Source organism: Salvia splendens, chromosome 8 (assembly GCF_004379255.2).
Source record: "Salvia splendens isolate huo1 chromosome 8, SspV2, whole genome shotgun sequence".
NCBI classification, from domain to species: domain Eukaryota; kingdom Viridiplantae; phylum Streptophyta; class Magnoliopsida; order Lamiales; family Lamiaceae; genus Salvia; species Salvia splendens.
In genome coordinates this window covers 3,618,867-3,632,113 of record NC_056039.1, presented here as the reverse complement: position 1 = coordinate 3,632,113, position 13,247 = coordinate 3,618,867, and the positions used below count along the sequence as shown (strand labels likewise).

At 42.3% G+C, this 13,247-nt stretch overlaps 1 protein-coding gene across 1 annotated transcript; it reads right to left on the bottom strand.

Moving 5' to 3' along the window:
* Positions 1-7,603: 7,603 nt before the first annotated feature.
* Positions 7,604-9,681, bottom strand: LOC121743096. The gene is made up of 3 exons (XM_042136285.1): positions 9,040-9,681; positions 8,398-8,745; positions 7,604-8,318 (listed from the first exon to the last, which is right to left on the bottom strand). Exons 1-3 carry the CDS (start codon positions 9,475-9,477, stop codon positions 7,797-7,799), a joined length of 1,308 nt encoding a protein of 435 aa, XP_041992219.1. The 5' UTR covers positions 9,478-9,681; the 3' UTR covers positions 7,604-7,796.
* Positions 9,682-13,247: the final 3,566 nt, after the last annotated feature.

Here is a 13,247-nt window from a genome sequence, read left to right as displayed (position 1 = left end):
TTTTCGAACTGCATTCCGATATGTTCGAAAAGCCAAGGCGGATGACGAAATCGGCCGCGCGCCGACCTCAGGATCAATATTGCTCCTTCCATCAAGACTACGGTCACGATACCGAGGAGTGCCGACATTTGGCTGCAGGTATTGATGCCCTTGTGAAAGCAGGGACGTTAAAAAAATACCAAAGCAAGCAGCCGAAAAAGAACAAAAAGCAGGGAGGTGCGAACTGCGCTCCTCAGGATCCGAAAAGGCAACAGGATCCCGAAGACGATAACGAGCCGCAATATGATGGAGTAATCCTAACTATTGACGCTCTCCCTGCCGGGAAGACTAAATCGTCTCTGAAGTCATAGAGCAGAGGTTTAAAAGCTCGGTCTCCCACCCACAAGCAAACGGACTGAAGCCGTGATTCCGGTTGAGATCGGCATACCCAGTCCCCGAACTCTAAATTTCTCCTCAGAAATGAATGATGACGGACTGAGAGCCGAACTAGATCTGGCCGAAGAAAGAAGAGAATTGGCCTGCATAAAAGCAGCCAAGTACAAGGAGCAAGTAGCCCGGTATTATAACCAAAGGGTGAAAAAGCTGCAATTTCAAGTGGGAGATCTCGTCTTGAGAAACAACGAAGTAAGCCGAGCAGAAAAGCTGGGCGAACTCGAACCCACATGGGAAGGTCCATATCGGGTGTCAGAAGTCCTCGGCAAAGGGTCTTACAAATTGACTCACGTGTCAGGAGCACAAGTACCCCGAACATGGTACGTTTCCAACCTCAAAAAGTTCCATTTGTAAGAGACAGTCCGGTCTGTCAGTCTTGTGTCTAGTTCGGTCCTAAGGCTATGTGCGTTTTTGTCTCTATGTGCTTTTTATTTGTCTAGGTGTGTTTTGTCTATGTGCGTGTCGTCTCTTACAAATGTTGCTGAGGTATCTTGTTCTTCGAAGGCTGATCCCCTTTTTAGAACATATATAAGCCTACGATTGTGAGTCCAAGCTTCTAAAGAGGATACAAGACCACAATTCGGCTTAAGAAACAAGCAGTTCGTCTGAAACGAACTGCAACAATAAGCCAACGATTGTGAGTCCAAGCTTCTGAAGAAGATACAAGACCACAATTCGGCTTAAAAAACAAGCAGTTCGTCTGAAACGAACTGCAACAAATGGATAGTCCGATCCACGCGATAAAACTCGCCGAATTAGGACAAGGGAAAGTCCGATCCAAGCGATAAAACTCGCCAAATTAAGACACAAGCTTAGTCCGGTCAAAGATGTTTATTTCATCAGACCAAAGACGAGTCCGGTCAAAGATGTTTATTTCATCAGACCAAAGACGAGTCCGGTCAAAGATGTTTATTTCATCAGACCAAAGACGAGTCCGGTCAAAGAAGTTTATTTCATAAGACCAAGGACAAAGTCCGGTCAAAGAAGTTTACTTCATAAGACCGAGGACAAGTACGATGAAATTTTTTCGCTAAGCTGTAAATACACAGTGTTAGAAGCGAAAACAAAATTTCATTTTTTCAAATCTTGTTCGGCATACAACTCCGCTACCCTACAAAATGGCGTTACGCTATTACAAAGGACTATTCTACTGTCCAGGGTTGCTAAAGTTGAGCCACCTATTCACAAAATCCCCATGAAGCCGAGCTCGGGCGTTCCGGGCAGCTGAAGAATAAGCAGGTTGACGAGATGCTCTGATCGACCTGCCGCCTCTTCCCTGAGCCCGAGAAGCTCTAGCACCTCGGCGGCGAAGAGTCTCTTCACGAAGCATTTGTTGATCTTGCTCACTCATAACCACAGCTCCTCTGCGAACTTCAGTCCGTCCTCGACTTGACGTCTCTGGTTGTCCCTGAGTTCGTTGCTGACTTGGAGTAGGGTTTTGAGCAAGTGAATCAGAGGTTTGAGCTGGAGTACTAGCATCTGTTGGCGGGAAATGCCTGAGGAATCTCTCAATTGAGGGACGCCGGGAAAGAACTATGTCGTACCGAGAAGCCCAGCGCCGCAATGATTTCACGACTTGTTGGCAAGCCGAGCTCTCCAGCGCATTGTTCCTCCGGAGTACATGATATTCCTCCCACAGTTCGTCAACTCGTTCCTGAACTTCAGAGATGGTCATTCCCCCACGCCTGCAGATGAAATCCTCATACGCAGTCCTCTCAGCGACGGCAGTGTTCAGCTCGGCCTCCAGATCCTTCTTTTCGGACTCTAAGTCCTTATTATCGGCCTCCAGCTTCATTGAACGAGCCAAGAGTTCGTCATTCTTCATCTGGTCAGCTATAGCTCTTTTCTCAGCTTCGTCTAAAGCCGAAGAGTACAGCCGCTTCCAGTGAAGTACCTCCAGCTCCTTGAGAGTTAAGAATACAAAGCAGCTACGTCAGTTCGGCATTTCAGCTTACCGAGCAGGTAGTAAACCACAACAGGAGTAAGAGAGTACGAAAAGCTATACGAAGACACAAGGGTAGACAGAAGAATTTTTTCATACATAAGGAAAAATTTTTTTACACAAGGAGGGCTTCAAGGCCATCTTACAAGAATGAAGAAACTAAACTAGGAGAAGGGAGACGAAATCATACTCCGCCAGCTTCGTCTCCGGCTCCTCGGTGAGGTTCAGCTTCCTTTTCCTTGTCTGCCTCAGCTTCAGCCTCGGCCTCCTTGCTCCCCCCAGCCTGCTCGGCGCCCCCATAGCCGATCTGCTGAGCCTCCTGCTCGGCCTGCTCATCACCGACCAGCTGCTCAAGCTGCTCGGTCTCACCCTCTCCGTGGAAAATTGGAGCGGGTGAAACTGACCCTATGGAGGCAAAGATAGCCTCCATATTCTCATCGCGGTCAGCTCGGCAACTACGAACTTGGTCCGCAGAAAGCAGGACCGAGGACAAAGCAAGCTCCTCAAGCACCGGCAGACTCTGGAGCCGAGCTGCTATCTCCCGGCCGTACAGCGGCAGGACGACTTCAGGCCCCTGCTCGGCTTTATCGGTCATCAGTTTCAGAAGATCACCGACAAAGGCCGAGAATTGGTTGCTCAGAAAGAGTTTCTCCACGAAAGCACGGAGAACCTCTCCTTGGGCAACCACGGCGGCAGCATCCCTCCGTTTCGTCTGCTCTCGCTGGATGACGAGCTGGTTTTTGGCAAACTGAGCTTCATCCTGGGCCGAAATCCTAGCAGCTCTGGCTTTCTCAAAGTTTGCCTCAGCCTGCTCGGCCCGGTGACAAGCAGCCGCCAACTTCCTCTGCATCTCAGCATAGTCGTTGGACGCTTTGGAGAGTTCGACGGCGACGAGCTTGGAGAGCATATCGTTCCTCTGAAAATGGAAAAAGCAAAAAGTCAACAGAGGGGCTACAAAAAATACAGAGGAAAGAAGCAAAGCCAAAGAATCAAGAAGACAATTCACCTCGGCGAAGTCCGTGGGCCATGCAAAAGGCTCACAGACATTTTCCGAAGGGGGCCCCATGACGATGTCTCTCTCCGACGCTCTTGGGGGCTTCTGGGCCTTCCCCTTCCCCTTTGCCGAAGTCGACTCCGGCTTCTTCGGATCCGAAGAGGTTTTTTGCCTCTTCGGAGTCCTCTCGGCATCAGACGCCGAGCTGGTGGTTTTCGGCCTCTCCGGCTCCTTGGACTCCGAAGATTTGCGGCTCAGCTTATTCAATATGTTCACTACCGAAAAACAAGGAAACAAGGTTAGTTTTCGCCGCTAAAGCAGTAAGGCATAAAAAAGAAATCCTCACCCTCAGTCTCTTCGTCCGAAGACGAGATATTGAACACGAGGTCGCCCTTGACGAGCTCAGTTTCCGAGTATTGTTTCCTAATCATAGGAATCTTATTGAGCTCGCCCTCGAGCTCGGCCAACGGTTCTAACCGAGGATGGGGAATCACGGACTTCGGCCCTCTCCAAGGAAAGCCCGAAGCCGAAGTCCTATTATAAAAAAAGAAACGGTTTTGCCATTTCGGCCACTTGGTTTTGCAGAAGGCCCTAAAAGGCTGTAAGGGGATCAAGTAAAACCAAGATCCCTTCCTTTTAAACTGGAAAAAATTAAGGATTGCCCGCAGAGACAGATCCTTATCTAGCCTACGGAGTTCGGCAGCAAAAGCCGACAAGTGCCTCCAAGAATTCGGAGTCACCTGACCTAAAGGGAGTTGAAAAAAATCAAGAAGCTCTACAAAAGGTGGGGGAAGAGGGAAACGAAGCCCGCATTCTAAGCAGGCTTCGTAAACGGTGGCATAACCCTCCGGCGGGTCGTTAGCCCTATGATCATCGTCGGGAACCACCGCCTTCCCCCCGGGAAGAAGATATTTTTCGTGTAGAGATATCACGGTGTCCTTACTCAAGACGCTGTGAAAGTATTCTACAGTCTTCTCCCCGGACTCTTTCCGGCTAGAAGACCCCTTGCCCCCTTTCCTACCACTACCCAACTCAGAAGAAGAAGAAGAAGACATGGTTCTTACTCTTTGCAAAATCTGATGAAATTCTGAAGAAATTCTTGAAAGCAGAAGGAAATTTTTACGCAAAAGAGACAGAGTGCAGAAGAAGCAATAGCAAAAGTATTCAAAGGATGAAGAAAGGGCGTATTTATCAGATTCGGAGAAGATTTCAAAATCATCGCACCGTTTCGAATCCCACCTTTTTAGGATTCAACGGCCGGATTTTACTGTCGCATTTAATGCAGTCACGCGCAAGGCACGTCCCCTGACGTCAGCCTCCCCCGTACCTTTATCAAAATGCCGAAGTGACTCGCTTCGCCGAAGTGATTCACTTCGTTTTTCGGGGGGGGGTAGTGATGGGGTACGGACTAAACAAGCCCAACAGCAGTGACGGCCCATCAGCCCAAAGCCCAAGGAAGAGTATCAGTTCGGCATTACCAAAGAGTTCGGCCCCAGCCTACAGCTCGGTAAAAGCCGACCAGTCAAGCTCTACTCTCAGATCGGCTAAAGCTGCTCGGCAATAGTTCAGCAGTTCGGTCTCAGTATTCGACCGAACTGGAAGATAGTCAACTCATGCAGGATAGTGGACCAAGTACAGAGATAGTGGACTCATGCAGGATCTCATGCAAGATAGTGGACCCATGCAGGATCTCCATGACCTCCACGACATCCACAACCATCATTAGTGGTGATGCAAGCCACGATCTTAGTTCAATGTATAAATAGAACTTAGATCAGATAGAAAAGGGTTAAGTTCTAAAGAGGTTCTCTAGAGATAAAACCATCATATAGCAAGTCTGTATTGTAAGCTGTAGAAAACAGATCAAGCAATACAACTCTGCCCTCTTTTCTTCCCGTGGACGTAGATTTACCTCAGTAAATCGAACCACGTAAATCTCTGTGTCGAGATCTGTATTTTCCTGCATTCATCACCATCAAAAATTCGCCAAACCATCAGTCTTCTTCCGTGTTTTAATTGGTCACATCTCAGTTTAAATTTTAGAGATAGTTTAAAGCATGTAATATTATTTTCCCATCTATGTGATGTAACGCAATAATAATTTACATGGTTGAAGGTTTTCACGATTTCAGATATTTGTTCGAGATTTGCTTAAGGGCTCGTACGATCAAAACATAATGGGTAAAGTTGAATTGTGATACAATACACCAAACACCAACTTAATTGCCTCTACCGACAATTTTTCACACATAGGACAGAAAAGTAAAGGAGATGGGATCTTCATTTGTCAAATACTCCCTTCCCTTCGTCCAAAAAAAATATGCACTTTGAAGTCGGCACGAATTTTAATGTAAAATTAGTAAAGTAAGAGAGATGTAGAGAGAAAAAGTAAATAAAGTATTGTTAGTGGAAAATGCGTTTCACCTCATTAGAGAGAAAATATTTTCCTAAATTAGAAAGTGTTATGGGACGGACTAAAAAGGAAAGAGTGAATATTTTTTGGAGGGGCGGATGGAGTATTTGTGTGAAGCTCTAGGAGACCATCTCTGTCAAATATTTACGTGAAGCTCTTAGGAGTAGACGAGTAGTAATATAACCACACAATGATAATAAAATTATAAATAAAATTAACAGATTTGTAGACCTCTTCAATATGATTAGGTATTAATTATAGAGAAAAATGGACTCTAGTACGACTATACGAGATAAATGGAAAAGTGAACGAAACAATTTTGAAGTCACTCGTCAACATTAAGCAACGTAGCCTCACCACCATAATTATGTCACACTAATACACCCTTAACCCTTTGATGGCGTATTTGCAATATAAAAAAAACTGTTACCAAATAAAAAAAACACCCTCTTACTCTGTCCCAACTAAGTAGAGATATTTCTTTCGGACACAAAATTGAAAAATTAATATCTTAACGATTCAACTTAATTGGAACATTTTAAAAAAGAATACGAATCAATTTAGTTAAGACGAAATAAGTACATAAAGTACCCTTCTTGAAGATCAACTAAATTACCTATATGAACAAAAATACTTTCATTATTTCAATATACAGTTGCACAACATACCACGAGAAATTAGGGAACACTCGAATTTGCTTGTGATAAATAGCAAAACCGACAACACCAAAACCGAGGAGTAGAAAGATTCAACAAACTTATAATCTCCATCAACAACGCAATACTTTGTCAAAGATTCAATACACGTTAATTGATCTAAGATATTATGGGACCCTCCGTGTTGTATCTATACTTGAACATGGGGAAAACGCCCCTATAAGTATAACACAGAGATTAATAATTAAAGTAGTTAAATAGCTGGTGGAATCTTACAATATATTCTTCCTCAATTATTGGGAAGTCTGACCTTTTGGGACTCCATAATAATAAAGACGAAGCTTCCTCACGTTCACAATGGGACCAATGGGTTAGATTAGAACTTAGAAAATTGGGTGAAGCAGACATAGACCTTTTAAGGACACAAACTAAAACAAAACCACCTAATTAGTAGAAAATTCTAACAAGGAAAAAGGTTTACAAGTTTAGAATGATGAAGCATTCACATGAACTTTTTTGTTGTTGTGATATTTAATTGAATCCCTTTCATACCTCATTAGTTTATAGTATATTCAAATTTGATTTATACTTTGATATTTAACTACTATGCACGTGAGTGAGCCTATGAAATCTATCCCAATTCTTTATCTATTCTGTCAATTATATCATATCAAACTTATAATTAAAAAATTATCCCAGCCAAAAAATAATTTAAAAGTCATAACGTAGTATATTGTGTCTGTGAAGGGTGCGACGTAACAAAAAAACAACAACTAAATATCTTAATATTTTTGTCTTAACTGAAGTCTCACATGGCAGAGCTTATATGAACCAATTGAACATTCATACAAACTATCATAATTAAATACTGAGATTGTTTATTTGCCTCAAACCATGTGTCTAAATCTAACACAACCCCATATTATTTTAATTTAAAGATCAGTCCTAGTCTCCTACCCCAAACGGTCAGCAAATCAAATCTTCAAAAAGTCTACTCTTTTTTTTGCAAATACTCCTCTCAGTCCTGTATTAATTGCACTTATGAAAAATAATGTCACCTTCTACCAATCTCTAACATCACATCCCTTTAGCTTGGGAAGTTTGAAAGAGAATCCAATAAAACAAACCAACTTATGTCGGGCAATTATAACTAACAAATCTGCAAATATTGAAGATGGGTTTCATTCATTCTGCAATATTGATATATTAAAATTACAACACCTTAATTCTTTCCTCCATCTCAAAACATCACCATTATCAAGCTCAACCTTGTTTACCACTTGGGCTGTGTTAGTATAGCAAAAACAGCCTACTCATATATATATATAGACATTTGATGCAGGCTGCTTCCACTCTTCATCAATATTCTACCTCCCACACTACACTTCCCATGTCTTCCTCGGCCGACCTCATCTCAGCAGGTGGGATGAAGCACTCCACCGAGAGCCCCGGAACATTGAAGGCCACCTCCTCAATCGCCCATGCCTCCTCCATCCTGGTCTTGGTGTGGCTCATCGCCGTCTCCCCAAACCTAAAAAGGGTGACAACAGAGTGGCCCGAGTGAGCAACCATGACTCCTTCAACAGACCGGTAGTCATCCATGTACGAGTTGGTGGTGGTCTCCCAGTACACGGCCTCCCTGCCATTGGACTGGATTCGCGTGAGATGGGAGTCCTCCATCTGTACGAGCAGCCCCGTCCTCTGGCTGAAGTACCCGAACAGCACGTGCCTGATGATCTCAGCCGGCCCTTCGCTCCTCCCCTTGAGGGTATGCTGATCAGCAGCGACCTTGAGGATGAAGCACTTGTCCCCGTTCACACTCTTCTCCCCAATGCACACTGCGTTCACAAACATAGCGGCCGTGGTCCACGGATCAAGCCCCTGCACAGATAAAAACCAAACCATCACTACAACCACAGTGAAGTTTAAAGGATCAACTACAAGAGTGAAATGCAGAGACCTGAAGGGTGCGGCGCAGGGGCCTAACAGGGCCTTTTGCAGTGTGTGCACCGAGCCATGGGGTGCGCCTCCACACGAGCTTTCCGTTGCTGCCAGCGTGAACTTTGCTCCCCCCGACTGCCAGCTCAACGTACCACATATCCGGGTTCATCTGCCAGAGGACGAAGCTGCCCGACTCAGCAGCTCTCCCGGCATTCCTGTTCTTCACCACCTTGGTCGCTCTCTCGAACTCCGAGGCAATCATCTTTACCTTCCCCAGCGTGTAAGCATTCTTGATCAAGCTATGAGTTTTGTGCCCTCCTGAAGCTGCTGTGTATTGCTGCAAAATGTACTGTGCTGAACAAGTCTCCTGCAAAGTTACAATTAACTGATTACACAAATCTATTCACCATTTCTTCAACAGGAAACTATGAAGTCAAATCAAATCAAATCTGTGTTTTGTAAGGTACATTTTCTTAGCACATAATGATAAATTCAGTTAATAGAATAAACACATTCTAATTAAAAAAACAAATTGAAACTAAAACCCTAATTGTTCTTCATCATTAAAAAGAAATAAACATCTCAAACAAAATTGGCCACAGAGAAAGCAGGAAAAGTAGCTAGTAATGATTATCGAGAGAGAGAGAGAAATAGATGATACAATTGGAGTATCTTTAACACTGAGGTGAGGCAAAGGATCAATGGTGCTAACGTGCACCGGCGCGAGCGGCGCACCCATAACCCCAAGCAGAAGCCTCAAATCAGACGCCTTATTCCCACCCCCACTCTCACTAACGGCGGCAAGCGAAGGATTGCGGCTGAGCTGGCCCCGGACCCACTGCCCCAGGCCGGATCCCGCACGCTTCGACCCGACAATGTCCGCTCCATTCGGATCCGGGCCCTCCATCAGCGGCGCCAGAGCCGGCCTCAGGCTGCTCGATCTCGCAATCAGCGGCGGCTCAGGATTACTCGAGCCGACCTTCTTCCGGCGGAAAATGCCCGACATTGGCGAAGCGACCCGGGTCAGAGACCTCGCCGGAGATAAGCCGCGCGCCACCTCCTCTTTCAGAGCCGAAAAGAAGCCTTGTCTCTTCTCCATTCTGCTTTATCTCTTTGTATCTAGATAGAGAAGCGAGGATTAAACGCATGTGCCGCCATTTGTTGAGGTTTTGTGGCTCAAACAGAGCGCATGAGAAGCTTAGAGAGAGAAAAATTGGTAGTTAGAGAAATGAAGGTAGTGAAGAAATCGTTGATAGTAGGTGCAAAACAGAAACGGAAGTGAGAGTGTAGTATAGACTAATACAGGCAGAGGGAGGAGGGAGCAATGGTAATTTATTAATGTCCATACTATTGAAAAACGTCAATTTCTTGTTAATCTCGTAACTTTTAAAAATTACGGATAAGATTAATATCTCATTTATGCTATGACAAAAAATTTCGGCCTGCTAGGTGTATTGTATCACCGGATACTCTATAACTCAGTTTATCAATTCATAAATAGTTTCCTCTAAATATGAAATTATAGGATAATTAAAAAACTATCAACATAATATAATGCTTCATTTTAAAAATTACATAATTGACTTGAAATTGATCAAAATGTGTGGGGTTTTTTTTGTCGAAATTGTATTTTGTTATTTTATTTATTAGTACTACAGCTCCTATTTTAACATGCTTAACTAATTACCCTATTTTGCTCTTCCAATTATATAGATTAATTATGTTTGTTTGGTGATAAATAGGCAAATTAGTGTACTTTAATGTGGCATTAACTGCTGAACGCGTTTTCACCAATAAATATATACGCACTAATCGCATTCTGATTACGTATAAATGTATTCATTCTTGACTGATTATTTTGTTGACTTTTACTATTAAATGATGACATTGTGCATTGCGGGTTTAAGTAGTATTTCTTGATTTACTTTTGTTTGTTTTAGAATGTGAATTTTTGTCCATAAATAATTTTGCTTAATTTGTCTCGGATTTTTGTGTTTGTTAATAAGACTTTAGTGTGTAAAATTTTGACGAAGGGATTGGATGATTGAATTAAAACATTTTATACAAAACCTACCACTAAACTCATAGGATAGTGTTGCGTGAAATCGTTTCACATGTCAAAATTTGTAAGACAATGCAATTATGGACATTGTTAAAATTCTTAATATCTTGTCCACATCGACTAGATGATGATTCTAGCTCATCTATAAAAGTATGGATAACCATCCCCTTATAAGACCTTTTAAGTGTTGAATGACTCATTTCTAATATGATATCAGAGCGGGGAATGTTATCCATGCTTTAAGGGGGTGAGTTATCCATACTTTTATAGATGGGCTAGGTGCTGGGGTTTGGTGCCCCTTGCACAACAGAAGACTTGTACATAACAAATAAATCAGATAAGGATCTATTTGACCGATTATGCGATTAATCAATTCACATGTTAAATAGATAATTGCATCTTAGAACGCAAATAATTCATTCTTAAAGAAAGTAAATCATAGAACATGAATTCTACGGTTTAGGGTTACCGATTTGATTATCCAAATAATCGTCGATTGCTTGCGCCTTTCCACGATGATCTTCAATACTAGACCACAGATCTTTTGACTGGTTCTCGAACTATATCTTGATATCAGGGTGGGCTTATCTTATCAAAATACTAGGACTCGAATAAAGAAGATAGAAAATTTCTCACGGAGGAGAGCTGAAAATTTCGACTCATTCTTTAGAGAGAGAAGAGAACGAAAATTTCATGTGAAAAATAATAATAATTCTGTCTCATTTATTCTCCTATTTATATTAAGTTACGTATTGGGCCCAGTCAGGGATCTATGGATGGTTTTGGATATGACCTCCCCCAATTAGCTTTTTACTAATTAAATTGAACCCACAGTTTAATATAAGCTTATATTGGAATATTACGAACAACAACTACAGAAGTAATATTGCACTACCCATCCAAATCCGAAATTATAAGTAATCCGGGCTTCCTTGTTTAAATGATTATTTCCCGCGCTTAAGATAGAAATGTCCATTAATTAATTAATGTCTACTATGGACTTAATTAATTAACATCTTATTAATTCCAAGAGTGGACTTAGCAAGAAACACTTATTTATTATTCATGGAATAATTAAAATTCAACTGACCAGTTTTCGAATAATAAAACATTGTTCAAGCTCATCTTGAGGACATTATCAAACGAGACTCACATCGCGCACAATTCAACATAATAGCAATCATAGCACCGCTAGATATAATCACTACTACCCAATATATCATGATTATTGGGTTGCGAAAAACCCGCACCATTTGATAAGTCAAAGTAGTGCATAATCAATACCGTATGCCCAGTGCTAACGTATGTAGATTAAGAAATAGTTATTCATCAAGACCTAGTCTTTTAGTAGATAGCATAAAGACACGTCTTGTTGTTAGATCCGTTCAGTGCTATACCACATCAATGTCATCTTATTTCAGTAAGGCTTAGAAATAATCGGACTGATATTGCAACCTTTCACGATAGGTAGCCTAAGCCTATATGGGTTGTAAAATTCTTCTTTCTCTTTTGCAAAGCATTGCATAGAACTGACTGTGTTACCTTAAAGTGAACGACGCCCACAATCAGTTTACTAAGCAAATTACTTAGACTTTGTTTGCGTCTTTCGTATATAAGCAAGATTCTATTTGTGCTCATTCGTGCTCGAAATATCGGACTTCCATCACATGGGTAGGCAAGAGAAGAGATAAAGAGATAAATCCATCATCGACTTGGGCCCGCGCTCTGATACCATATTAGAAATGAGTCACTCACCCCTTAAAAGACCTTATAAAGGGGAGAGTTATCCATACTTTAAGGGGGAGGGTTATCCATACTTTTATAGATGAGCTAGAATCATCACCAAACCGATGTGGGACAAGATATTAAGAATTTTAACAGACATGTTAATCAATATAGAATTAAATTATAGTAATAAAATATGCATGTTAATTATATTAGCTCATAGAATTGATATACCGCGTGACGTCTGATGAAATTTTACAGACTATAAATGTTGTTGTTTGTTTCATGTCGGGTCTGATTTGTTTAATAAGTACACATTATTGTTTTTCATAACCATACGCATTAAATTAGAGCATTTTAAAGAAGTTTACACACACAATTTGATTATTTTTGGTAATTTCTGCAGATGTAAATTTGCAAACTAAATGAAATAATTGAGATATTATGTACTATAGCCACATGAATACAACAGAAGATACTTGATCACCAAGGTTCAGAAAATCAATATCAATTGTTTTATTATAAATGGTGGAACACAGAAACTATGATTCCCCTTTCCTTTCACACACAAACACACGCAGTGAGAGTGAAATCATGAATTTCGAAGCCCTGAATTCGGCGGCGGCGAGCGATGCCGCCCCTGTTTCATGGACGAAGCGGAGGCACTCTAAACGAGTATTCGATGATGATTACTTTACTGATTGTCTCATCGCACTTGCCCGAAGCAGCGGCGCCACCTGCTCCTCCACCGCTACTTTTGATTGCACATCCGGTCACCAGTGCTCCATCTGCGGTAAGATCTTCGCCACCGGCCAAGCGTTGGGCGGCCACAAGCGGAAACATTACGGCAGCGTTGTCACCAGAAACCGTGGCCTTAAGAGGCGCGTGACCCCTCCGACGGTGGACTCGCCTCTACTAAGAGCAGCGATGGTACTGTCGCCGTAGACATGGCTTCGATTGTGCGTGATTTGGTTTTGAAACTACCGTTGCCGCCATCTTCATTTACCAATTTACTTAGTCTCTGTTTCAGCTAATTTTACTGAACAGTAACTACTAATTAATCTCCCTTTTCTTCAAATTTT

What these genes read in the sequence shown, in the direction of transcription:
- LOC121743096 (XM_042136285.1), bottom strand. Translation starts at nt 9,477, where the DNA reads ATGGAGAAGAGACAAGGCTTCTTTTCGGCTCTGAAAGAGGAGGTGGCG. An exon ending in GTGTTAAAGATACTCCAATT is followed by an intron (nt 8,746 to 9,039) that starts GTATCATCTATT and finishes GTAACTTTGCAG; the next exon opens with GAGACTTGTTCAGCACAGTA. An exon ending in CCCTGCGCCGCACCCTTCAG is followed by an intron (nt 8,319 to 8,397) that starts GTCTCTGCATTT and finishes TTATCTGTGCAG; the next exon opens with GGGCTTGATCCGTGGACCAC.